General features: G+C 42.2%; 3 protein-coding genes across 3 annotated transcripts in view; 1 reads left to right on the top strand and 2 right to left on the bottom strand.

Moving 5' to 3' along the window:
• Positions 1–5,575, bottom strand: part of LOC311049303 (extended synaptotagmin-1-like) — a 123,972-nt gene extending 118,397 nt beyond the window's left edge. Inside the window, exons 1-2 of the mRNA XM_084062850.1 lie at positions 5,067–5,575; positions 3,601–3,872 (exon numbers count right to left, since the gene is read on the bottom strand). Of these exons, the coding sequence (XP_083918976.1) occupies positions 3,601–3,872; positions 5,067–5,247 (453 nt within the window). The 5' untranslated portion in view covers positions 5,248–5,575. The remainder of the gene's footprint in view (positions 1–3,600; positions 3,873–5,066) is intronic.
• The window catches only part of g0s2 (G0/G1 switch 2), a 277,791-nt gene that overhangs the window by 215,671 nt on the left and 34,690 nt on the right, over positions 1–27,430 (top strand). The gene's annotated exons all lie outside the window — the stretch shown is intronic.
• The window catches only part of zc3h10 (zinc finger CCCH-type containing 10), an 18,485-nt gene continuing 356 nt past the window's right edge, over positions 9,302–27,430 (bottom strand). The window contains exons 2-6 of the mRNA XM_084061947.1: positions 24,653–25,106; positions 23,215–23,508; positions 18,113–18,740; positions 17,876–18,070; positions 9,302–13,363 (exon numbers count right to left, since the gene is read on the bottom strand). Coding sequence (XP_083918073.1) covers positions 12,605–13,363; positions 17,876–18,070; positions 18,113–18,740; positions 23,215–23,508; positions 24,653–24,942 — 2,166 coding nt within the window. The 5' untranslated portion in view covers positions 24,943–25,106 and the 3' untranslated portion in view covers positions 9,302–12,604. The remainder of the gene's footprint in view (positions 13,364–17,875; positions 18,071–18,112; positions 18,741–23,214; positions 23,509–24,652; positions 25,107–27,430) is intronic.

The raw sequence follows: 27,430 nt of genomic DNA, 5'->3' as shown, positions 1-27,430 counted from the left end.
CATGGGGTCACCATGCCCAAAATAGGGAAGCCAGGGTTAACGTGGTTAAACAGTAGAGTTAAAGGGACATCTGCAAAAAACAGCCCAGGATACTAAATCCCATTAACGTCCCTAAAACTCGTGCTTTAAGTGGGCCGTCACCTCAGCAGGGAATCAACCAGACAACCGGCTCTGACAGTCTGTCCCCTCCCCTCCCAGTGACTTGTGGTGTTCCTCAAGGAAGTATACTAGGACTAGGGATGTCCGATATTATCGGCCTCCCGATATTATCGGCCTCCCGATATTATCATAAAAATTGATATCGGGAAAATATCGGTATCGGGTTTTTTTTTGCTTTATAAATAAGTTACAGGAGTTCTTACTGTATGGTGTGTGTGATATGAAATTTGAGCTTAAACTAATCACAATAATCCCCGGCCCGCATATATCGGTATCGGTTGATATCGGTATCGGTAATTAAGAGTTGGACAATATCGGTATATCGGTTATCGGTAAAAAAGCCAATATCGGACAACCCTAACTAGGACATCTACTGTTCCTGATATATGTGAATGGCATGTCTTCAGCTTGCGACTGCAAACTGTTCCTGTTCGCAGATGACTCGGCTCTGCTGGTCTCGGACAGGGACAGGCTGCAGGTTGAGAAAACTCTCAGCACTGAACTCAACAAGATCTGCATCTGGCTCTCGGACAACAAACTTTCATTACACCTGGGTAAAACTGAATCCATCCTCTTTGGGTCCAACCCTAACCTTAGCAAGGCTGAGAGTTTCACAATCAAAGTGGGTGATGATGTCATCACAAGAAAGGAGGAAATTAGCTACCTGGGTTCCATCTTGGAGGCAAACCTCTCCGGTAACAAAAACGCAGAAAGAGTGATCAAAAAGGTCAACAAGACAACACGCTTTTTGTGGAGGATTGATCGTCTAGTCAGTAAGAATACTCTGAAGATTCTTGCAGGGGGCCTCATACAAGGTCATTATGATTATGCATGCACTTCATGGTATCACAACACCTCCAAGGCCTTAAAAACAAGGCTCCAAACATCCCAAAACAAACTTGTAAGGCTACTTCTTGGCCTCAATCACAAAACCCATCTAACCCCTGCTCATTTTGCTAGGATTGGATGGCTTAGGGTTGAGGACAGAGTACAGCAACTTGCTATGGGCCTGGTCTACAAGATACACCACAACATTGGGATCCCCCTGTATTTGTCAAAATACTTTCAAAATGTTAATCAAGTCCATGATCATAACACCAGAGGCAGCTCCACTGATCATGTTCAACCCAGATTTGGCTCAACAAAGGGAATGAACTCGTTCTCATGCTATTCATCAAAAATGTGGAACGCCCTACCAAAAGGAGTAAAGGAGTGTAAAACCCTACTCACTTTCAAAACTGCCCTAAAGATACATCTTCAGGAGGCTGCAATTCAAAAATGGCCCCTGTCCAAGTCCTAACCTACCCCATGTCCTAACCTAACCTACCCCCCCTCTCTTTCTTCTTTTGTACATATTTTTCACTCTTCATACCAGTAACCTTTTTTTACCTTGTTCTCAACCTGGGGGTCCTGACCCACAGGTTGAGAACAAGGTAAAAAAGGAAAAGGTTTATTTACCATCTATACTTTACTTCCAGGGTTTATATTAAATGATATTTAATAAATGTCTCACCCAGGCAGGGAGGTCCTTCTTGTTCTTGTATAATATAATATTATATAATATGTAATAAATGTCTCACCCAGGCAGGGAGGTCCTTGTTCTTGTATAATATAATATCATATTTAATAAATGTCTCACCCAGGCAGGGAGGTCCTTCTTGTTCTTGTATAATATAATATTATATAATATTTCATATATATATATATATATATATATATATATATATATATATATATATATATATATATATATATATATATATATATATATATATATATATATATATATATATATATATCTTACCCAGGCAGGGAGGTCCTTCTTGTTCTTGTATAATATAATATATCATATATATATATATATATATATATATATATCTCACCCAGGCAGGGAGGTCCTTCTTGTTCCTGTATAATATAATATTATATAATATTTCATATATATATATATATATATATATATATATATATCTTACCCAGGCAGGGAGGTCCTTCTTGTTCTTGTATAATATAATATTATATCATATATATATATATATATATATATATATATATATATATATATATATATATATATATATATATATATATATATATATATATATATATATATATATATATATATATATATATATATATATATATATATATATATATATATATATATCTTACCCAGGCAGGGAGGTCCTTCTTGTTCTTGTATAATATAATATATCATATATATATATATATATATATATATATCTCACCCAGGCAGGGAGGTCCTTCTTGTTCCTGTATAATATAATATTATATAATATTTCATATATATATATATATATATATATCTTACCCAGGCAGGGAGGTCCTTCTTGTTCTTGTATAATATAATATTATATCATATATATATATATATATATATATATATATATATATATATATATATATATATATATATATATATATATATATATATATATATATATATATATATATATATATATATATATATATATATATATATATATATATATATATATATATATATATATATATATCTTACCCAGGCAGGGAGGTCCTTCTTGTTCTTGTATAATATAATATATCATATATATATATATATATATATATATATCTCACCCAGGCAGGGAGGTCCTTCTTGTTCCTGTATAATATAATATTATATAATATTTCATATATATATATATATATATATATCTTACCCAGGCAGGGAGGTCCTTCTTGTTCTTGTATAATATAATATTATATCATATATATATATATATATATATATATATATATATATATATATATATCTCTCACCCAGGCAGGGAGGTCCTTCTTGTTCTTGTATAATATAATATAATATTATATCATATATATATATATATATATCTTACCCAGGCAGGGAGGTCCTTCTTGTTCTTGTATAATATAATATTATATCATATATATATATATATATATATATATATATATATATATATATATATATATATATATATATATATATATATATATATATATATATCTCTCACCCAGGCAGGGAGGTCCTTCTTGTTCTTGTATAATATAATATTATATCATATATATATATATATATCTCACCCAGGCAGGGAGGTCCTTCTTGTTCTTGTATAATATAATATTATATCATATATATATATATATATCTCACCCAGGCAGGGAGGTCCTTCTTGTTCTTGTATAATATAATATTATATCATATATATATATATATATATCTCACCCAGGCAGGGATGTCCTTCTTGTTCTTGTATAATATTTCATATATATATATATATATAAATGTCTCACCCAGGCAGGGAGGTCCTTCTTGTTCTTGTATAATATAATATAATATTATATCATATATATATATATATATCTCACCCAGGCAGGGAGGTCCTTCTTGTTCTTGTATAATATAATATTATATATTATATAATATAAATGTCTCACCCAGGCAGGGAGGTCCTTCTTGTTCTTGGACACGGTGAACTCCTCGTTGCTGACCAGATGTTCGGCTGACCTCCAGCGTTGCTCCTTGACCTCCCGGGCGTGCTTCCAGCCGCTGTAGAGCATCATGCCGAATACCAGCAGCCCGGTGCTGACCCGGTAGTACCCGGCCAGGTAGACGGGCAGCAGGGCCGACAGACACTTACCGAAGGTCCACAGCACGGCCACAGCACTGAGGCCCTGCTGACCCGCAGCCTGAACCTGACCTTCATCTTCTGTTGACCAGAGAAATAAAGGTCCATGAAAACAAGACCAAGAAGAAGCAGTTTAGGCATTTAGGCAGACGCTCTTAACCCAGAGCGACTTACAGTAAGCAACGACACAAGATACATCATAATACATCAAATGCATAGAAATAGTAATCTAATAATAAAGTAATACATACGTAAACCAAGGACCTATCATCAGCCTACATTGAAACAATACACACTATAGCAGTGCTTCTCAAAGTGGGGTCCGGGGACCCCCAGGGGTCCTTGAGGGGGTTCCAGGGGGTCCCCAGGTAAATGGTAGATGGTTAGGAACCAAATGGCTCTGTAACTCTGAGAGTGTACAAATGGAACCAAATGGACCCTAACGGGTCCATTTGGTTCCATTTGTACACTCTCAGAGTTAAATCAACATTGATTTTACAATTTAAATTGGGGATATAAATGCCATTAAATGGGGGTCCGTAGCCAAATGCATGTGAAACTGAGGGTCCTTGAAATTAAAATGGTTGAGAATCACTGCTAGAGCCGTCAAAAAATCTTCTCTTATGGGGGTCCCTGGCTTATCTTTTCAAATGTGCGTCGCTGGCTAATAAGTGTCAATTTGGGGGTCTTTGACATGAAAAAGTTTCAGAACAACTGGTCTATATAACATGATATCTATATATCTATATATCTATATATCTATATATATATCTATATATCTATATATCTATATATATATATATATATATATATATATATATATATATATATATATATATATATACATATATATATATATATATATATATATATAGATGAGCCCTTTAAAACCCTATAGAGGCAGTGGTTCTCAATTTTTTTCATGTCACGGACCCCCAAAATGATATGTATTTGGCCGCAGACCCCCCCCATGTCAAAATACCCCCCAGAAGCAAAAAATAATAATTATTGAGTGTCAGATCTGCTATTTTCAAAAAGCATCTTGGAAAGATTTGGAATATTGTTTGAAATATTTCAACAAAACAAATATTTTAAAGATGAGTGGGGGGGGGGGGGGGGGGGCGGTGCGCGGACAGATACATGCTGTACTAATGGGGGGGTCCTTCACATGAATAAAACAACATTTAGGAAACAAGCTACACTTTAGAAACAACAAGTCCCCCAACATTTCACAGAAGAAAAAAAAATGCCCAAATTCACTTATAATAAACAGACCTGGCAACACTTCGCTGTTGGTGGTGGTTGGGTTCTTCTCTTCTCCTCCTGACCCAACAGAACCAGGAGAATGTTCTTCTGTTGGGTTCTCCTTCTCCTCAGACCCAGCAGAACCAGGAGGAGGTTCCTCTGAGCCAGTAGAACCAGTAGGAGGTCCAGTAGGCTGGTCTGGTTTCTGCATGGTGGTTCTTCAGGTTTTCAGATCTCCTGAATGACACGTTAGTTATTCTACAACATCTATCATTAAGTCTAATTATCCTCTTGATGGAACCTGGAATACTGAAGAACTACCTAGAAGAACTTTATAAGCTGCAGATTTACTTCTGCTTTATATAGATCTACTTCTGCTTTACTATAGATCTATTTCCCTATTAGTTTAGTTTCCTTTAAGATGTTAAAATACAATCATTTACTAGTTTAGTGTCAGAACTCAGGCCTCTCTCTCTCTCTCTCTATGCATCCAGAGGGTCTCTCTCCCACCGTCCCGTCCCGTTACTGTCTGACCGTCCCGTTAGCTGTGACCGTGTAGCTGCATGTGACCACGCCCACCGGAATAACACAAATATGCACCATTGACTCTTTCACTGCCGCAGCGCTGCGGGGACTCCTCCCTCCTTCCGTGGTGTTTCGACCAGGTGGGCGTGGTTTTGAGGTTGGGTTGTGACGAGGCAGTGGGTTCCCAAACAGTGGGTCACGGACCCATTTTTATGGGTCGCGACTCGCAAGTAAATATCCCTTTTTTTAACTTCTTATATAAAGAAAAGTTATGTATTTGTTATAATAACAAATAAAATAATTTTAAAAAATCAAATTTTCATAACAACATACATAAAAACATTTTTCTTCAAACTCTACCTGCTCACAGCACATTGTAGATTAGCTATTTTCACTAATTTGGGTCGACCAAAAAATAAGTTTGGTAACTACTGGGTTAAATTAAAGCATATTTGTTGTGAGGTTTAGTATGTAACTACGCCCACCTGGGTGAAACACCAAAGAAAGAGGGAGTCCCGCAGTGCTGCAGGGCGGGGCCTCTCCCTCCACTAATAACTACAGAGTTAAAGTCTCGCTAAGCAAAGCAAAGCAAAGTTTGTTGTTTACCCAGGGTGTCGGACTAAGTACGAAACTTGTTTCCAGCCGGACCCTGCATGGAAGCCTTGCTCAAGGGCTATTCAGCGGTGATTCATGATTGATGTGATGAATTGGGGAATCGAACTAGGGACCTTCAGATATCAATCCCGCCCCCTCTAACCACTAGGCCACCGCTGCCACTTGCCACGCTTCAGTCCGTCGGCCGACTTTTACCTTTATCCTCACATCCTCACATCCTATCCATAAAGTAAAGGCATTCCCCTCTGCTCTCACATGTTTGACATTTTAGCGGAAAAGAACATTTAAGCGACGGGTTAAAAAAAGCGTTTAAATATCTTTCTTTACTCAGCCTGTGACCATGTTCTCACTCTTCTTCTCTATGTTTTACCACCCGGAAGTCTCAGCCAAAAAACATGCACAGGCTGACTAAAAGAAGAGATTTAAACGCTTGTTTCAAACCGTCGCTTAAATGTTCTTTACCGCTAAAATGTCAAACATCTGAGAGCAGGGAGGACCATCTTTACTTTACAGATACGATGGGTGGAAAAGGGTAAAAAACGGCACCGTTCACCGGTGTCACCCTGTGGGTAGTCTCGCGTCACCAGACAACTATTCCACAATCTCTGAATGCTAAAATAGAGTCTGGGACTACACTTCCCGAAAGCTGTGTAACGGAAGTTGTTCAGACCGGAAAAACATTCGACCAATCACGACGCGGTGCCCGCGGACCTGTAGTCCTAGTGGAAACAGAACCGAGGCGGAAGCATAGTCATAGGAGCGGTAGATTCATGTTATTTGTGCGAGGATTGTTTATCACAGAAAACTGAGAAAGGTATCATGGAATTAACGCCGAAAAAACTGTGAAAGAAGACACTAGTAGACATAAACGATATTTATGAGATTCGTTGATTCCAGTCGGACTCATTTGCGCCACTGCACAATGCTGAAACGGACGTGGGTAGGGGAGGGGCATCCGCTTTCCCCTTACACATGATCAGAGCTTCCGAGTCCCAGACTGTATGTCGGAAACATTTGTAAATTGTGGGAGGCAACAGTCTGGTGACGCGAGACTACCCTGTGGGTGTCACATTCTGTCAACAGCCACGAGGCGGAACCTCGACTGAGCTATAGATGGAGGGAGAGGTTCCGCGTGTGACCGCTAGGCGGACCGGAATCTGTTCCAATGACGCATTTATGCATTCATTACATCTACTAATTAAATTACATTACATTCATTACATATACTAATTAAATTAAATTACATTCATTACATATACTAATTAAATTAAATGACATTCATTACATATACTAATCAAATTAAATTACATTCATTACATCTACTAATTAAATTGCATTCATTATTAAATCGACTAATTAAATGGTTCTCAACCTGTGGGTCGGGGTCTGTGGGGTCCCCACATGATTTTTTTTTTTTGGGGGGGGGGGGGGGGTGACAGATGATTTTTAGATGACAGTGACGTGACAATTTAAGGGCTTTTAAGACCTTTTTAATACCTCAAAAGAAATTAAAGAAAAAAGACCATCCCTGCATCAAAACTAATCAACAAACGGTACTATAAAAACTGGTCAAACATCGGCCAAATTGTCAAATAATATAAGAAAGAGGCAAACATTTTGAAAATAGCCGATCTACGAGCTCAGAGCTTGTAGATCTGCTATTTTCTACAGAACCAAGTCAAACTAAACGTAATGCCTCAACTCCAACAATTCCAGTGCTTGTCAGGGTGGGGTGTTGTCATGGGTCCCATGCAGTTCAAATGTGATTATTTTTGGTGTTTGTGGCCTGAAAAGGTTGAGAACCACTGTAGCCTACTGATTGAATGATGAAGGAGAGAGAGAACAAAATAAAATAAATCCGTTATGAGCTCAGAGGGAAAGAAACCTGACCTATAAAAGCAATAGGAGTCCAGACTCCAGACCAACTTATTGTGATACAAGAGAAACAACACAACTTATTACAGGAGAAACAACACAGTAGCTCTGGATGGATCTATGTGATGAGAAACCAGTGCATCTCCTACTGCTTTAAAGACATGAGGAAGATTATACAAATGCTTCTAAATCACTACTTCTCACACTTACAAGATTTTTACAAAAATGTTTCAAAAATAGCAGATGTACAAGCTCACAGAGTGGCACGAAGTGACGCGCTGTGAGCTTGTAGATCTGCTGTTTTTGAATAGCCAACGTTTGTCATGTATGGATGTAGCTCCATCTGTGATGAAGCCATAATAACGTCAGAAACCATAGTGTATCTCCTACTGCTGCTGCTTGGGTTTATTTAAAGTTTAAACCCATTAAGATCACACGATGAATCTACACATTCTTCTAAATCACTGAACACTTTCAAAATGTTTACAAAAATGTTAAAATCAGCAGATGTACAAGCTCGCAGCGAAGTGCCCCGCTGTGAGCTTGTAGATCTGCTATTCCCGTTTTTTAAACCTGTAGACAGAGTAGACTCAAAGTGAGGATAGACAGGTCTATAATATTGACTCTATGATAATAGTCAATATTGGATCGTATGTAAAACAGGTTTATATGGGCTGGCCTTATGGACGTGATCCAAGAAAAGCATCATCTGATGTTAATGTTTACACATTGAAGCTCCACCCCACTTAAAGTTATCTGGTTAAGACTTTAGTTTATACAAGCATTTATACTCTAATACATCTGTCCTGACAGGATGAGTGGCTCCTAAACATTGTGGGAACCTCAATGATAAATTGGCTTTTTGTTTTTCCTAAACGTAAAACATAAAATAACATATTTTTGAAAATGGTCTGAAGTAATATAAAGTATGTACCGGTAACATGATGTGAACATGCACGGTATATCACTATCAGACCTACAGTTAACCTTTATAACTTCTTGTTTATGCCACAGGTTTTGCAGTAATTTGTAACAATTGTAGAAATTCTATTTCAAATGTTCTTGCATACTTAAGACCATTTCACAAATTATTAAAAAAATAAATGTCAATTTTGGATTTTCTTTTGGCCTTTTCTATTTATTTTGAAAGATGTGTATGGGTCTTTTTCTGCCTTTATTTGGATAGCACAGTGTTGCACTGCCACCTACTGACCAAAGCTATTATTGTTTTGGGATGAAACCAGAATACAAAGTGGGTTTAAAAAGGATAAATAACAATAAAAACACTCTCAAAACACTGTGGTAAATAAAGAAACACACTAATGTAATGACACTTTACATGTGGGCATCACATTTACATGTCCTGTTCTACAGTTGTTCAAACCCAAATCCATCCTTTTCCAGTTTGACATAATGGTAAAGTTAACTTACCTCGTCAGGTCAGGTCAGGTCAGCTGTGGATAAACCAAAGTTAATTGAAAATGTATTCTGCACAGTTATGAAATGTCAAGAAATTAATTACAAGAGACTTTTATTCTCCCAGCATTTACAGCACAACAGCTGAAACATTACATATGAACGACCTCACATGGTTTCACTTTGCTGCTAGTTCTGGTTCCCATGTGTGAAGGTCCTGTGTCAGGTCCATAGGTCATAGGTCATGTGTGAAGGTCCTTTTGGCACACAGACCTGTGTCATGTCCATAGGTCATAGGTCATAGGTCACATGGATTAAAGCAAAATAAAATGTCACGACTGAAAGAATGTGTATGGTCAAGTCTTACTATGTGATTTGTGAAACAGTGTGAAGGGAGCCCTCCCCACACTATCGCCGTTTCCTAAACAATTAACACAAAATGTAAAATGAATCTTGATTGTGTTTTAGTAACACTGTTCCTGCTGTTCTACATACTGCCAACCAGGTGAAGAAATCACAGATTGAGGCTTTAAACCTTTGCTTTTATGACATATCCGAGACCATAAGGGTTTCATGGAAAATGCTTTTAAACATTTTGCTAGTTTGACAACTTCAAATGCTCCAATCTTTGAAAATATTAACCAAAAATAGCCGATCTTCAAGCTCTCAATGCGTCGCAGACGCATTGAGAGCTTGTAGATGGGCTATTTTCGCTGCGCAACATGCTTCCACAGGAGACGTGCTGGCTTCTATGGAATCCAAAAGACTGAAATCAGTCGTGGCGACTGAGAACTTTAATCCATGTAGGTCAACATGGGAAACATATATTTGATACGTTGTCTCAGAACAAAGAAGAGCTTTGTGTTCTGGTGGTACAAGGATCTTGTAGTAATATCAGCAGAGATGGCGTAGTGTCACGTTGTAGCCCAGATGATGGCAGGTCTACACCTACTGATTACATGTAAATACAATGTAGTCGCCACCAGGACAGTGGAGAAAATGGCTTCAGTTCAGACGAATCCCACGCCTACTGTTTTCATATCTCCGTCGTCCATACTATTAAGTATTAGGGAAGTATTAATATTAACTAAAAAAGTCTTTGCATTGGTTCTGCAATGCAGTTTATGTTTCAGGTTCTCAGTTTTAGCCCCTAGGTCGAGTTTAGACGCCACCTGACTCTCTGGTCCATAGCATTCTCCTTCACATATTCACCTAGCTCTGGTCCATAGCATTCTCCTTCACGTATTCACCTGACTCTAGTCCATAGCATTCTCCTTCACGTATTCACCTGACTCTCTGGTCCATAGCATTCTCCTTCACGTATTCACCTGACTCTAGTCCATAGCATTCTCCTTCACGTATTCACCTGACTCTCTGGTCCATAGCATTCTCCTTCACGTATTCACCTGACTCTAGTCCATAGCATTCTCCTTCACGTATTCACCTGACTCTCTGGTCCATAGCGTTCTCCTTCACGTATTCACCTGACTCTAGTCCATAGCATTCTCCTTCACGTATTCACCTGACTCTCTGGTCCATAGCATTCTCCTTCACGTATTCACCTAGCTCTGGTCCATAGCATTAGTTCTCCTTAACGCTATGTGACTCTTCAGGCATTCTTTTCAAACTGCTGGTAGCACAGTCTCTCGACTTCAGTAAAAAAAGAAACAGAGAATACACTTTCACTACTGACCAAAACAAAGACAGGTTTAAGGTGTTGAGAGCCTACTCTGCTCGGTGGAAAGACTCTCAGCCCCCCCATCGTTACTCCAGTAAACCACCTACAGATCCTGTCAATAGAAACATTTACAAGAGTCCTGTAGAATATTGTATTTTCTGGCAACAAGAAAAGTGTATTTTAGACGTGTTTCCAGCGAGGACAGTAGGCTTCAACACATTGGCTGCCAAGAACATGAAAATAAGTCATGTTTTCAGTGATTGCGCAAGAGGGCGCTCTTCGCCAACCAATGAATGATCCCTTGACTGCGAGAAAATGATAGAAGCAGAAATGACGTCATCCCAAAAAAAAACTCTGTTGACTCCCATGTTATGAGATTTAGAAAAACACATCTAGCTCGGATTTCTTCTTTTTCTGATGAAAACAAGCTTTATTCAACCGATTACAACAGAATGGACGATTGCGGTTTGTTTACATCCACGTCCACATCGGGGATTTCCCAGGGTCTCAGTGGATCGTCAAAATAAGGTAAAACCGCTGGCAAGGATGATGAATTAATGAATGAATTCCTGGCAGTCAATGTGTTAAAACCGTCTATGTTTTGGTGAATAGCGAAAGTGTCTTCTTTATTTTAACTGAAGTTGAGAGGCAGCGCTACCGGCGGTATGAAACGAATGCCCTGAGGAGTCACAAGGCGTTAAGGAGAACTCCTAACGCTATGGACCAGAGATCAGGATTACCCACGACCACGGTCATCCTTCTGCCTTCAGGCCAACCAGTGACATCGAGTTCAGAACGTCAGGCTAAAAAAAACGTAGCAAGAATCATTGAGGGAACCTCCTCTAAAAGGTGAAGGTAGAGTCAGTCTCTAAAGGTGAAGGTAGAGCCCATAGTCCTGAGGAACCATCAGACAGTCTCTAAAGGTGAAGGTAGAGCCCATAGTCCTGAGGAGCCATCAGACAGTCTCTAAAGGTGAAGGTAGAGCCCATAGTCCTGAGGGACCATCAGACAGTCTCTAAAGGTGAAGGTAGAGCCCATAGTCCTGACTGAGGGACCACCAGACAGTCTCTAAAGGTGAAGGTAGAGCCCATAGTCCTGACTGAGGGACCATCAGACAGTCTCTAAAGGTGAAGGTAGAGCCCATAGTCCTGAGGGACCATCAGACGGTCTCTAAAGGTGAAGGTAGAGCCCATAGTCCTGAGGGGCCATCAGACGGTCTCTAAAGGTGAAGGTAGAGCCCATAGTCCTGAGGGACCGTCAGACAGTCTCTAAAGGTGAAGGTAGAGCCCATAGTCCTGAGGGACCGTCAGACAGTCTCTAAAGGTGAAGGTAGAGCCCATAGTCCTGAGGGGCCGTCAGACAGTCTCTAAAAGGTGAAGGTAGAGCCCATAGTCCTGGGGGGCCGTCAGACAGTCTCTAAAAGGTGAAGGTAGAGCCCATAGTCCTGGGGGGCCGTCAGTCAGTGAGGCAGGGTGGTGATCCTCATGCTCTGGCTGGCGATGGGGTAGGACACCATGGGCGTGGTGGCATGGCTCATGGTGATGCCGGGCATGGCCTGAGCCATGGTGATGCCGGGCATGGCCTGAGCCATGGTGATGCCGGGCATGGCCTGGGCCATGGACACGGACACGGGCGCCACGGACACGGCCACCACGGGCGCCATGGAGACCACGGGCGGCGCGCCCATCCCCTGGGCCAGGGTCTGCGCCACCAGGGCGGCCGACAGGGGGTTGGTGATCTCCTGGGGGTTGAGCGGCGGGGGCAGCGGCCCCCCGGCGTTGCTCTGGGGGGCCGGAGGGGGGCCTCCCCCCGTGGAGGCCACCACCACCAGGTCCTGCTGGGTGACGGGCCGGGGCTGCAGACCCCCGGCGCTGCTCAGCGTGGTGTGGGTCTGGGCGATGCTGTGGTTGTAGGAGCTCACCGCCACCATGGGGGGGGGCACCAGGTTCTGCTCAGACAGGGTGGTGTGGGTCTGGGCGATGCCGTGGTTGTAGGAGCTCACCGCCACCATGGGCGGGGGGACCAGGTTCTGCTCAGACAGGGTGGTGTGGGTCTGGGCGATGCCGTGGCTGTAGGAGCTCACCGCCACCATGGGGGGGGGCACCAGGTTCTGCTCGGAAGGGGCCGCGGTGGAGGTCAAGGTCATGACCTTGGTCTGGCTGCGGAACTGAGCGTTCTGCTCCAGCAGAACCTCGTTGGTGGCCATCAGGTTAGACACCTGGAGAGGTTGAAAAATAACAATAATTAAAGCTGCAAGTTGCAAGCAGAGAAGAACGGGCCCTCGAAGCTCTACGATACAAGTCTGTATGGCAATCAGCTGGAAAGTTAGGCTACATAGCTTAAGCAATTATAGCCTGTCCCTTTTCGATGCTGGGAACTGGAGTTATGGCTGTTTAAAGCCCAGCCAATAAGAATACAGAGGGGGTGGGCCTTAAGCAATTTCAACCTGTCCCTATTGACGGTTTAAGTGCACCTAGGAAGTTTCGTAGGTTTTTGATGCTGGGAACTGAAGCTATGGTTGTTTAAAGCCCCCTCGGCCAGCCAATAAGAAGACAGAGGGGGCGGGGTTTCAGCAATTACAGCTCGTCCCTATTGGTGGTCTTAGTCCACATACCAAATTTGGACGTGGTAGCATGCTGCGAACTGGAGTTATGGCTGTTTAAAGCCCAGCCAATAGGAATTGTAGATCGGCTATATTCACTTCCTGTTTGGCGTTGAAGTTTCACGCTTTGCCACGGTCACGCCGTTTCACGAAAACTCAAGTTTTTGATACATTTTCATCGTTAACGTCTTTTGTGTACTCTGAGCGAATTTGAGGTGGATCCGATAATCCGCCTGGGAGGAGTTTGTTAAAGTACAACCTGTGAAAATAGCGTGAAATACACAAAACCGGCGCTATAAATTAAAAATGTCCGACTTCCTGTTTGGTATAGGTCATGGCTCTAAGAGAGTTTTTTGTAAGTGGGTACATGATAAAGGTGTGTACCAGTTTGCATGCATGTAGGTGAAACCGTATTGTGGGGCTTGAAGTACACACTTTTGTAGGGGGCGCTATTGAGCCATTAGGCCATGCCCCTTTTTGAGACGACTAAAATACGTAATGTTTCGCCACAGGTGATGTGTGCAATGTTGCATAACGTTTGGAGTACGTATTGCCCCTAAAAAACTAATTTTGCCCCTAAAAAACTCAAGATTCATTTTTGGGAAAATAATAATCATTGGAGTTTCAATAGGGCTTCACAATACTGTGCAGTGCTCCTAATTAGAAAAACAAATGTTGTCTACCTACATGGTTCTCAAAGTGGGGTCCCTGAACCCCCAGGTAAATGCTTGATCATTATGAATCAAATGGACCTTTACAGGCCTGGAACTCTGAGAGTGTACAAATGAAACCAAATGGACCCGTGTTTGTACGCTGCAGTATGTTATGTGGGTCGTGACGCAGTGGTCCCCAGATGATTAGCTTAATGTGCATCATTGTGTTCTCACTCAACAGTAAACAAACCAACATACAGTAAAAGTGTACACAGTAAGGTTGGACAATATATCGCGATTGGATGAGTCCAATCACCAGGCCATTGTTTTGAGTGGTTGGTAGGTCGGTCGGTCGGTCGGTCATTTTTTAGACACTTCTTTCATAAACATATGAGACAAATAGGAAAATCAAAAGAGCAAGAGCTAAAACAAATAAGTGTATTGAATAAACAAGATCCAATAAAACAAGAGCTTGTACAACTAGTTAGTAGGCAAGGCAAAGAGGAAGGGTAGTGTTTCCTGAAGAGGTGGGTTTTCAGCCAACTTTCCTAGTTGTCTGTTTATCAGCTACTGTACATTTGATGACAGCTGTATTTAAAAATACAAAAATAAATTGAAACTACAAAGCTCTAGTATCTGCAAACCCTCGCTGTGCATTTGCACGCTTGATGACTCAGGAACGCATGCCCCCCCATTTATTATTTGTCCTAAAAGTAAACGTGGATGGGTGTGTTTGGCCACATCGTTGCAGCAAACTGAGGAAGGCTTCTCTGCTTCAACTTCACTTCATCTCCTAGTCCTAGCCTGTGATCTGAGCTTTAGTCCTAAAAGAATATCCTTTAGAACTGATATGTTTTACTGTTCTATATATGTTTTTACCCGCCCCTTGGAAATGCAGGTTCCACACAGAGATTCCAGACTAATACCTATAGAGCACCGAAGTCTGACGTAATGTACACATCCTACCTGGTTCGCGGTTTTCCACCCCCCCCGTTCTGAATCCCCATAGACGTATTTAATATCGCGTCAAATAAGAACTGTGTTCCAAAAATAAACAACTGATCCCGGCGGTTTGACTCTTATGGATATGAAGCATCAACTGACAGTGAGAAAACGATGTTACTGCGGCCGAATTAGTTACATTTTCGCCAGAAACAGACTGTATCAAATATAAGTGACTGACGATACAGAACCTCCTTCCTGACAATATCTATATACAGTGCCTTGCTAAAGTATTCACCCCCCTTGGCTGTTTACCTATTTTGTTACATTACAACCTGTAATTTAAATGTTTTTTAATCAGAATTTTATTTGATGAATCTGCTCAGAATTTTATTTGATGAATCTGCACGAAATAGTCTTAGTTTTGAAATGAAATATATATATTAAAAACATATTTTTAAAAATAAAGAACTGATAATTGGCATGTGCATATGTATTCACCCCCTTTGTTATGAAGCCCCTAAAAAGTTCTGGTGCGGCCAATTACCTTCAGAAGTCACATAATTAGTGAAATGAGTCAGGGTTGGGTTATAAAAAAAATATCCAAATCTTTGATGAACCCCAGGAGCACCATCAAATCGGCCAAGAGAGGGCCGCCCACCAAAACAGGAGGGCATTAATCAGAGAGGAAGGTGCTCTGGTCAGATGAGACTAAAATTGCATTTTTTGGCCACCATGTTTCACTGTGGGGATGGTGTTCTTGGGGTGATGGGATGTGTTGAGTGTGCGCCAGACATAGCGTTTTCCATGATGGCCAAAAAGTGCCTCTCTGATTAATGCCCTCTTTGCCCGGTCCGTGAGTTTTGGTGAGCGGCCCTCTCTTAGCAGGTTTGTTGTGGTGCCATGTTCTTTTCATTTGATTATGATGGATTTGATAGTGCTCCTGGGGATCATCAAAGATTTGGATTTTTTTTAAATAACCCAACCCTGACTCATTTCACTAATTATGTGACTTCTGAAGGTAATTGGTTGCACCAGAACTTTTTAGGGGCTTCATAACAAAGGGGGTGAATACATATGCACATGCCAATTATCAGTTCTTTATTTTTAAAAATCCTTTTTTTATATATGTATTTCTCATTTCATTTCAAAACTAAAACTATTTCGTGCAGATTCATGAAATAAAATTCTGATTAAAAAAACATTTAAATTACAGGTTGTAAAGTAACAAAATAGGTAAACAGCCAAGGGGGGTGAATACTTTTGCAAGGCACTGTATATATATATAATATAAACGATACAGAGCCTTCCTGACAATATCGCAGAGACAGTTTGTTTATTTTTGGACCACAATTCTGATATGAGACGATTGTAAGATGAGCCAATGTTATTCTCCATAGAGAAATGACTTTTCTGTACTCTATACAGTGACAGTAGTCTGGCCATGTAAGGCTACTGTCCTCTAGATGTGTTTAAAACAGACTGTACTCTATACAGTGACAGTAGTCACTAAACTTCAGTAGTGGCTAAACTTCAAGCATGTCTTATAGACATCAAGAGTTGGATGACCCGTAATTACCTACTCCTCAACTCGGACAAAACTGAAGTTATTGTACTTGGCCCTAAGCACCTCAGAGATAAATTAGCCAATGAGAATTTTACCCTAGATGGTATTACCTTGACCTCCAGGGACTAGACTAAAAACCTTTCTCTATGATAAAGCCTATAGCCGAAGTGTATAGACTCAGTCACCCTATAGTTATCCTCTCTCCCCTCCCCTGCCCACCCCCCCCTTCTCCTCTCGTCCTCTCTCTTCTCGTTCTCCCTTTGGTTGTGTGGGTTTGTGTCCCAATGGTACAATGGTACAATCGTAATTAACCCTGTACGGATTCACGCTCTAGTAAGGCCTGCCACTAATTCTACAACCGGGGACCCGCTCCCCGGAGTTTCTTTTATTTCCCACGTCGCAGGTCCATGGACTGTCACTACGGACCCCCAGCTGCGGCTCAAGACTGTGACTGCGGACCGGGCCTCTCCATGGAGCACGACCGTGGATTTCTACTACGCTGCACTATACCGCTATACTATATATACTGTATATTATCTTAACATTCTTATATTATACCATTATATACTACATACACATTATTGCTGTACTATATTATACTATCATATATATCTTACACTATTATATGTGCTACTATTGTTACTGTTACTACCTGCACTGTATCTCTCTCTCTCTCTCTCTGTCTCTGTCTCTCTCTCTCCTCTTTCCCCCGACACGGTCGAGGCAGAAGGCCGCCACCCTAGAGCCTAGGGCCTGCCTGACGTTTCTTCCAGTTAAGAGGGAGTTTTTCGTTGCCACTGTCGCAAAAATGTCTTGTTCAGGGTGGGATTGTCGGGTTCTCTACATGTAAAGTGTCTTGAGACAACTTGTTGTGATTTGACACTTTAATAACATTGAATTGAATTGAAAAGTAGTAGGGGTAGTAGGGGTAGTAGGGGGCCATCTCTAGATGTGTTTTAAACAGACCTGTTTCTTCAGCTCCTCCACCCTCTTCCTCAGCAGGCCGTTCTCTTCCTCCAGGAAGCGATACTCCATCAGCGGCCGGGCGGCGTGGGGGGGCAGGGCGGTGGGCGGGGTTTGCAGCTCGTAGTGACACGCCCCCTCGGCCAGCCGCAGCCCCTCCAGCCTCCTCCTCTTCAGCTGCAGAGCGGGGGGGTGGTGGTGGTGGGGGGGATGGTGGTGGTGGTGGTGGTGGGGGTCCACGGGAGCCTCCAGCGGACCCCCCGCCGCCGCCCCGCCCCCGCTCTCGAACATCCCGCTCTCGAACAGTGGGTCTCCCCCGTACACCCCCCCTCCCCCTCCTCCCCCCCTGTCGTAGCGCCTCTGTCCCAGCGGCCCCACGGCCGACAGACAGCCCCCCCCCATCCCCCCCACGCCTCCTCCTCCTCCCCCGGCCCCCCCCATCCCTCCGCCGCCGCCCCCCAACCCTGACATACCGCCGGGGTCTCTGCAGCCGCCCATGTTAGGGCAGCCCCCCCCGCCGCCCCCCCCCAGGCCCATCATGCTGGAGCCCCCGCCCCCCACCAGTCCCACCATGCCTCCGCAGGCCCCTCCCCCCCCGGGGCCGACCCCGCCCCCCAGCAGACCCCCAGAGTTCAACCCCCCGCCCCCCATCATCCCCCCCCCGCTGGGCCCTCCTCCTCCTCCTCCTCCTCCCCCCCCAGAGCCGCCGGGCCCGGCCCCCCCGATGACCCCGCCCCCCAGCATCATCCCCCCCGCCCCCCCGCCCATCCCCCCGCCCACCCGGGCGGCGGCCTCGTACTCGTAGTCCTTCTGGACGTGACGGAATTTACACTTGTTCCCCCGCTGGCACTCGCCCTTCAGGAAGTCCCTGAGGAGGAAAGAGGTTATTATTATTGTCTCCGCCAGGAGACATTGTTTTCACTTTCCACATGTCAAGCTAACATTGGTCAAGCCTCACGTGACACGTGACAATACGGTGAAATAGTGTGATCCGATTGGCTAGTGACGTATAGCGGCCTATCAAATACATGTGTCACTTTGAAAGAGTCTGTGCCTCTTTCAAAGTGAGGTAAGACAGTTCCAACAATCCTGCATGCAAAGCAGATACTTTAATTAAGCTAAAGCCTCTCTAGATGGGAAGGCCTCGATCCTACAAATGCTTAGTTAACAGCTAAGCGCCCAAGCCAGCGAGCATGATTTCGAGTTGACATGGCTGAGAAATGGACAGATAGGACACTTACACAGACAGGAGGGATAGGACACTTAGACAGGACGGATAGGACACTTATACAGACAGGACGGATAGGACACTTATACAGACAGGACGGATAGGACACTTATACAGACAGGACGGATCGGACACTTATACAGACAGGATGGATAGGACAGTTAGAACATAAGAATTAGAACATTCCCAACATTCCCAACACAAGTCTGCTGGCGGAGACTTGTGCTCCGAGGAGATCCGAGGAGCACAAGTCACTCTTGGTGACTTGCACAAAGTGCAAGTCACCAAGAGAGTTTGTTTTCACTTTCCGTCAACCAAGCAAACATTGGTCGAGCCTCACGTGACACTTGACAATACGGTGAAATAGTGCGATCTGATTGGCTAGTGACGTATAGCGGCCTATAAATACATGTGTCACTTTGAAAGAGTCTTGCCTCTTTCAAAGTGAGGTAAGACAGGAATAATCACTAAATGGCTGAGAAATGGCGGAGCATTACAACATGTAGACACACTGGTGTCATCACAATATGTATTATAAATAGCTTAGACAGGATTAAGCGAGAACAATACATTTCAGTAAAAACTCAGATCACAGTTAATGACACAGTGCAATTAACTCTTATTATGCAAACTGAAGAAGCTAATCATTATGTGCAAACCGATGAAGAACCAAAGGCACAACGCCAACAGGAGAAGGACCAAGCTGAGAAACAAAGACGAAGAACACTCGCATCTGAAAATGACAAAAAACAAAAGACGAGCAGCTGACACCACAAGGAAAAGAAGTCCTTGGTCACATTTGGAATTATATAATACCAATAAGAAGAGATGCCTTAGACCACTTAAAGACGTTGAAGTTGATAAAGCTGCTGCTGCATTCTTAAAAAAGATGTCACAAAGTGGACCCAATTATGTCTGTTCCTCCTGCGAACGAATGCTCTACAGAGAATCAGTGGTAGAGTTCAAACCTTCAAAGTACAAAGCAACAATGGATACTGTAGATCTCCTGCACAAAGACCCAACAGCTATAAATCAGAACAACACTTGGATCTGCCACACATGTCACCACTACATTAAAAGAGGAAAACTCCCTACACAAGCTTGGGCTAACAACTTATTACTTGATACCATTCCCAGAGAACTGCAGGATTTGCATCCTTTAGAAGAAAGGTTAATAAGTCAACGTAATGCCTTCATGTAACTTGTTGGTTTGCCAAGAGGCAGACAAAAGGCAATTCACGGTAATGCAGTCAATGTTCCATCTGACTTAGACACTATTATCAAATTACTGCCAAGACTTCCAGAGCATATTTATCGATTCGCATTAAGGGTGAAAATAATCGATGATACAGACGAACAGTGGATAACTTGACAGACAGCTGAAACTCTGTTAGGCTACGACGCGAATTCTATGGCAGAAATGAAAAAGAACTAGAAAAAGTGCTCCTCGGAGCACAAGTCTCCGCCAGCAGACTTGTGTTGGGAATGTTGGGAATGTTCTAATTCTTATGTTCTAATTCTTACAAAAAATAGAACATGTTACTGTGTCATAGTAACATGACACAAGTGTCCTATCCGTCTGTATAACTGTCCTATCCGTCCTGTCTGTATAAGTGTCCTATCCGTCCTGTCTGTGTAAGTGTCCTATCCAATTGTTACAGTATCCGCCATTTCGTGATTATTCCTGTCTTACCTGTATTTATAGGCCGCTATACGTCACTAGCCAATCGGATCACACTATTTCACCGTATTGTCACGTGTCACGTGAGGCTTGACCAATGTTAGTCCCAGTTTCAGAAAGTGAAAACAAACTCTCCTGGCGGAGACAATAATCTCTCTTCTTTTAAAGATATCTTTCTAAATTTATCATCTAGAAAACATATCTTTTTCAACAAAGTTGCAGCCCATACATACAATGACGAAACAAAATTCCAAACTACGGTAATTAAAATATCACCTTTTGAAGAATAAGTCTTAGATTTTGGTAATTATTAATTAACTTTCATTCACCTTTAATGCACACTTTTTGTTTAACTACGAAATATTTTATTTAAATACATATAGGTAATACATAGATACTCTTCTATTTTCTTAATCTTTTATTTCAAGATCTTTTTTATACATTTTAGCATTTTGATAAATGTTTAACAACTTTAACATTCACGTTTAAAAAAAAAAACATTTTAACCATTTATAACGGGCTCTTTCAAAGTGAGGTAAGACAAGAATAATCACTAAATGGCTGAGAAATGGCGGATACTGTAACAATTGGATAGGACACTTACACAGACAGGACAGATAAGGGCACTTACACAGACAGGACGGATAGGACACTTACATAGACAGGACGGATAGGACACTTATACAAACAGGACGAATAGGACACTTATACAGACAGGACGGATAAGACACTTATACAGACAGGACGGATTTTTTGTAAGAATTAGAACATAAGAGAACATGTTCTAATGTTCTCTTATGTTCGGTATAGCGGCCCATAAATACGTGTGTCACTTTGAAAGAGTCACCTCTTTCAAAGTGAGGTAAGACAGGAACAATCACGAAATGGCTGAGAAATGGCGGATACTGTAACAATTGGATAGGACACTTACACAGACAGGACGGATAGGACACTTACACAGACAGGACGGATAGGACACTTACACAGACAGGACGGATAGGACACTTACACAGACAGGAGGGATAGGACACTTACACAGACAGGACGGATAGGACACTTATACAGACAGGAGGGATAGGACACTTACACAGACAGGACGGATAGGACACTTACACAGACAGGACGGATAGGACACTTATACAGACAGGAGGGATAGGACACTCATACAGACAGGACGGATAGGACACTTATACAGATAGAACATTCCCAACATTCCCAACACAAGTCTTCTGGCGGAGAGTTGTGCTCCGAGGAGCACTTTTTCTAGTTATTATTATTATTACATTTATAGCGTTTTGTGTCCACGAGCCATAGTCCCTATGCCCTGTGGACACGGCCAATTTCTGGGTTCCACTGTACAGTCTGTGGGGGCGTGAAAATTCACCGGGGGGACTCTAAATGTCCTCTTGGCCCCCCTCTGCGTGTGGACACCACTTGTTCGCCCATCAGTCCCACGGATGATTTTTTGTTTCCTTTTTTTGTATTTAGGGTCCCTTTCTGCAGTTCGGGCATAATTCCACAGGGTGGCAGGCTATTTTCCAAAACTATTAGAAGTGGACATGTGTACACAGCCAGAATTAACTCAATGGAAAATGTACTCTGTGTACAACGTGTACAGAGGGTTTCCAAAGGGGTTCATGGCTGGTTCCCAAAGTGTGGTTCGGGGACACTATAGCCTAGACATGTTCATGTAAAACTATTGGCCGTGGACACAAACTTGTGTAAAACTATTGCCCGTGTACACAGTTCAAAGGGGCTACAGGGCTGACAAGAGCCTAGTACAGCATAATAGCTCCTATTAGAGTCTAGTATGGCTTAGAACATTCTAGTGTAGCCTATTCAAGCTGGACCCAGCCCTTTATAGCCTAGTACAGTCATCTAACTACCCCCATACCCTAGGCTATTCTCCCACTGGGCTGGACTTGGGTGTGCTGGAATGTGCTGGGCTGTGCTGGGCTCTGGTGGGCTGTAATGGGCTCTGGTGGGCTGTGCTGCGCTCTGTTAGGTTGCACGGGGCAGTACTATACTATAGCCTAGAACACAAACCCATGTAAAACTATTGCCCGTGGACACAGTGGTTAATCTCAAGTGCAAAGGGGCTACAGGGCTGACAAGAGCCTAGTACAGCCTAATAGAGCCCATTAGAGTCTAGCAAGGCCTAGAACATTCTAGTCTAGCCTATTCCAGCTGGACCCAATCCTGTATAGCCTATTACAGTCATTAAACTACCCCCATACCCTAGGCTATTCTCCCAGTGGGCTGGACTTTGTGTGCTGGAATGTGCCGGACTGCTGGGCTCTGGTGGGCTATAATCGCCCCGGCTGTGGGGCAGGTCGTGTATTAAGGTATTTTTTGCCTCTATTACCTGCAGATAGGGACCTCGCCCCGGCTGTGGGGCAGGTTGTGTATTAAGGTATTTTTTGCCTCTATTACCTGCAGATAGGGACCTCGCCCCGGCTGTGGGGCAGGTCGGTGGGGCTCAGGCCCAGCCGGGCGGCCACCTTGCCCCGGAGCCTCGCGGGCAGCTCGCCCGTCTTCTTGTAGTGGTCCTCGTCCTCCTTGGAGCCGTGCACGAAGCGGCAGCTGGACCTCATGCACTCCTTGTTCTGGTGGTCGTGGCAGAAGATGAACTCGTTCTTCTGGACGCCCGGGTCCGTCACCGAGTTGGCGTCCGGGTGGCGGAAGCGACAGCGCTTCCCCCGCTTGCACACGTTACGGACAAAGTCCCTGCAGAGACATAGGGTTATGTCATGATTCATTCATTCATAAGTCCCTGTAGACATAGGGTTATGTCATGATTCAGTCATTCATAAGTCCCTGTAGAGACATAGGGTTATGTCATGATAAGTCCCTGTAGAGACATAGGGTTATGTCATGATACGTCCCTGTAGAGACATAGGGTTATGTCATGATTCATTCATTAGTCCCTGTAGAGACATAGGGTTATGTCATGACTCATTCATTCATAAGTCCCTGTAGAGACATAGGGTTATGTCATGATTCATTCATTCATAAGTCCCTGTAGAGACATAGGGTTATGTCATGATTCATTCATAAGTCCCTGTAGAGACATAGGGTTATGTCATGATTCATTCATTCATAAGTCCCTGTAGAGACATAGGGTTATGTCATGATTCATTCATTCATAAGTCCCTGTAGAGACATAGGGTTATGTCATGACTCATTCATTCATAAGTCCCTGTAGAGACATAGGGTTATGTCATGATTCATTCATAAGTCCCTGTAGAGACATAGGGTTATGTCATGATTCATTCATTCATAAGTCCCTGTAGAGACATAGGGTTATGTCATGATTCATTCATAAGTCCCTGTAGAGACATAGGGTTATGTCATGATTCATTCATAAGTCCCTGTAGAGACATAGGGTTATGTCATGATTCATTCATAAGTCCCTGTAGAGACATAGGGTTATGTCATGATTCATTCATTCATAAGTCCCTGTAGAGACATAGGGTTATGTCATGATACATTCATTCATAAGTCCCTGTATTAAAATATGAATAACACATTTAATGTTCTGTTAGACCTTTTAGGCTTAAAGATCACAAATTAAACACAGGTCCAGATTCTGACAGATATATATATTATATATTTAATCATTTTATAAAATTAATAAAAAAAGCAGAAATACAGTAGCTGATCTACAAGCTTACAACGCACGCTGTAAGCTTGTAGATCTAATATTTGGGCTTTTTTTATGTTGACGATAAAGAGGATTCCACAACATAATAATAATAATAATAATAATAATAATAATAATAATAATAATAATAGTGATTATCTTTATCTCAGTAAATTGCGATCACAACGATTGCGTAATAATTGTCAGAAGTGGGCGTGGCCTACATACCTGCAGACGCCGTCCACGGCGAGCCCGGAACCGCTGGCCGCGCCTCCTCCTCCCCCGTTCCCACAGGTGGCTCCACCCCCGTTCCCCAGAGCCCCTCCTCCCCCCATGATGATGCCGCCGCCCCCCGACGACGAAGACGCTCCGCCTCCGACACCGCCCCCACCCGAGCCGCCGCCGCCCCCTCCTGCCTCCTCGCCCAATAAGCCGCCGCCCCCAACAAAGAGGCCACTCCCACTACTCCCAGCACCACCACCTGACAGGAAGGAGGAGGAGTCAGGCCGATCAGGCATGGCGTTCAGCCCGGCACGGGGAGAACCACGCAGCACTCATGGGTGAGGGGGGGGGGGGGGGGGGGGGGGGATGATTAAAAACACAAAGTTACAAATAAAATCTAAGTTAAAGGTTTATGATGATGATCTGCTGCTCCTCTGCTTCCATCTTCTTATTCACACACCTGTGAAATAAATGGATACATTATGGTTATTATTTGATGTACTTTATCCCTTTAAGCCCTGAAGAAGCATCCTCACTTGTTGATTTGAGCTAAAAAGCATTGTTTTACACTTTGGCTATTCAAAAATCGTGAAAATGTGTGCAAATCTTTTAATATATATTGTTTTAAAGCGAAAATGTTTTACTTGAATCTTTGCTTTTGGGGGTCCCTGGAACATATATTTTTAGATGGGGGTCCGTGGCCAAATACACGTCATTTTGGGGGTCCTTGACATGGAAAAAAGAACCACTGATATTATGGCGACATAAGTTTTTTCAAAAAACTGTTGAATCCCCCAGAAGCAAAGATTTGAGTTACAAATGTTCGCTTTTCTAACTCAAATCTCAAGATTTGCAAAAAAAAATAACGATTTTTCAAAAATAGCCAAAGTCTAAAATCTGTAAAGTCTAAAAATGCGACACAGACGCATCCCAGGTCTTAAAGGGTTATTTAGTAAGACATGAGAACAACAGTACATGGAAGTACAAATTCACAATAATAGTAAGATAAAAATCAAATATTAAAAAATCAGTTTATAGGCCAATGCAATGCTGTTATAATAACCTATGAGTCATTTGATGAAAATCCCCAGAACAATTTCACCCAAACAAATCACAGTCAAATCATAACATATTGAAAAAGGGGCGCGGTCGAATATTCGAATAGTCGGTAAGAATAGAATTATAGTAATCGATTGTTGGGTTGGGTTAAGACTTGTTGTTTGGGATGTCAGCCTCCTGAAGGTGTTTCTTTAGGGCAGGTTTTAAAGTGAGTAGGGTTTTACACTCCTACTCAGTGATTTGATTAGCCTTGGATCAGTGGCGTTCGCAGGATTTACATTTGGGGCGTGCGAGATGTTTCTGTAATTGCTGCATGATGTTGATGAGCAACAGGTAGATTAATAGTTTGGAGTTACTGGAGTTTATGCTCAACTCAGTCGAGAACCGGCGCAAGATGTTTTGGCCATTATCTCTGGAACGGAAGGTCCAATCTGCTCAGTTCAAAGCGTGTTGGTTGCGTGACTTTGAGGACATTTATTTGGGTTTTTTGGGGAGGCGACCGCCTGCCCTGCCTCTGCAGTGGGTACGCCACTGCCTTGGATCAAGACTATCAGATGTATTTCATCCAGTCTGACTTTTGCTTTCTTATAGATATGAAAAAATAAATGGATGTATAATAGTTATCATTAAAGGTTGTATTTATATAGCATGTTTCATACATTAAGTGTAGTTCAATGTGCTTCACAGAATAGGTTTAAAAATAAAGATAAAAAAAAAAAGCCTGCAGGATAACAACAATTAAGACCGTCAATTAAGACCAGGAACTCGTCAAACGTGTCATTTTTAGATTTCTTTGGCTATTGGCCACCCACACTATGAGCTTGTAGATCTGTATTTTTTTTTTTTAAACAAATCTTTGAATATATATATTTATTTATTTTTCAAAACGAACATTTTAACCCAAATCTTTGCTTCTGGAGGTTCCTGGAACAACATATTTTGAGATGGGAGTCCGTGGACAAAACATATCATTTTGGGGGTCTTTGACATGAAAAAGGTTTGAGAACCACTGATATATTATAGCAACATACGCTTTTTAAAAAAGCGGTTAGTATTTAGAAGACATTTGTAGAATCTCCCAGAAGCAAAGATTTGAGTAAAAAGTGTTCGCTTTAAAATGTATATTTATTTATTTATTTATATTCAAAGATTTGCACACATTTTTTCACGATTTTAAAAAAAAATAGCAGATCTACAAGCTCATAGCATCAAACATAGGTTCTCAAAGTGGTCCCCAGCCAAAGTAAACAATCATTTTAACCACTTTATCCATTTATATGTTGCCTATTCAAAAAACAGCAGATCTACAAGCTCACAGCTTGTGCATCTGCTATTTTTGAAATTATTTGAGAAATATCTGAACTGTTTGGCAACTTTTTAATCATTTTGATTGTTTTAAACACAAATCTTCTCTTCTGCACCTCAAAATTGTACTTAAGTAAGTAAATGTACTTGAGTAAATGTACTTAGTTACTTTCCACCACTGCTGATACAATGAGGTAGGTTTGGTTGGACAGACAGACAGACAGACAGACAGAGAATTGATATGATATAATTAAACATCTTGATGTTTTTTAAAACTGAGAAAATGTCCACACTCAGCAAAGCATGCTGTTAGCATTTCGTAGCAATGCTAGTGGAAACCAATGGGACCTGTTAGCCAAAAACTGTTATGTTGTGTGTTTAAGTGGCTACTCGTAGCATTATGTTCCATTGGTTCCCATT

This window comes from Gymnoscopelus microlampas (assembly GCF_963454915.1).
Source record: "Gymnoscopelus microlampas genome assembly, chromosome: 7".
Classification (NCBI taxonomy): Eukaryota; Metazoa; Chordata; class Actinopteri; order Myctophiformes; family Myctophidae; genus Gymnoscopelus; species Gymnoscopelus microlampas.
The sequence above is the reverse complement of the archived record's forward strand: the minus strand, read 5'-3'. Positions and strand labels throughout refer to the sequence as shown.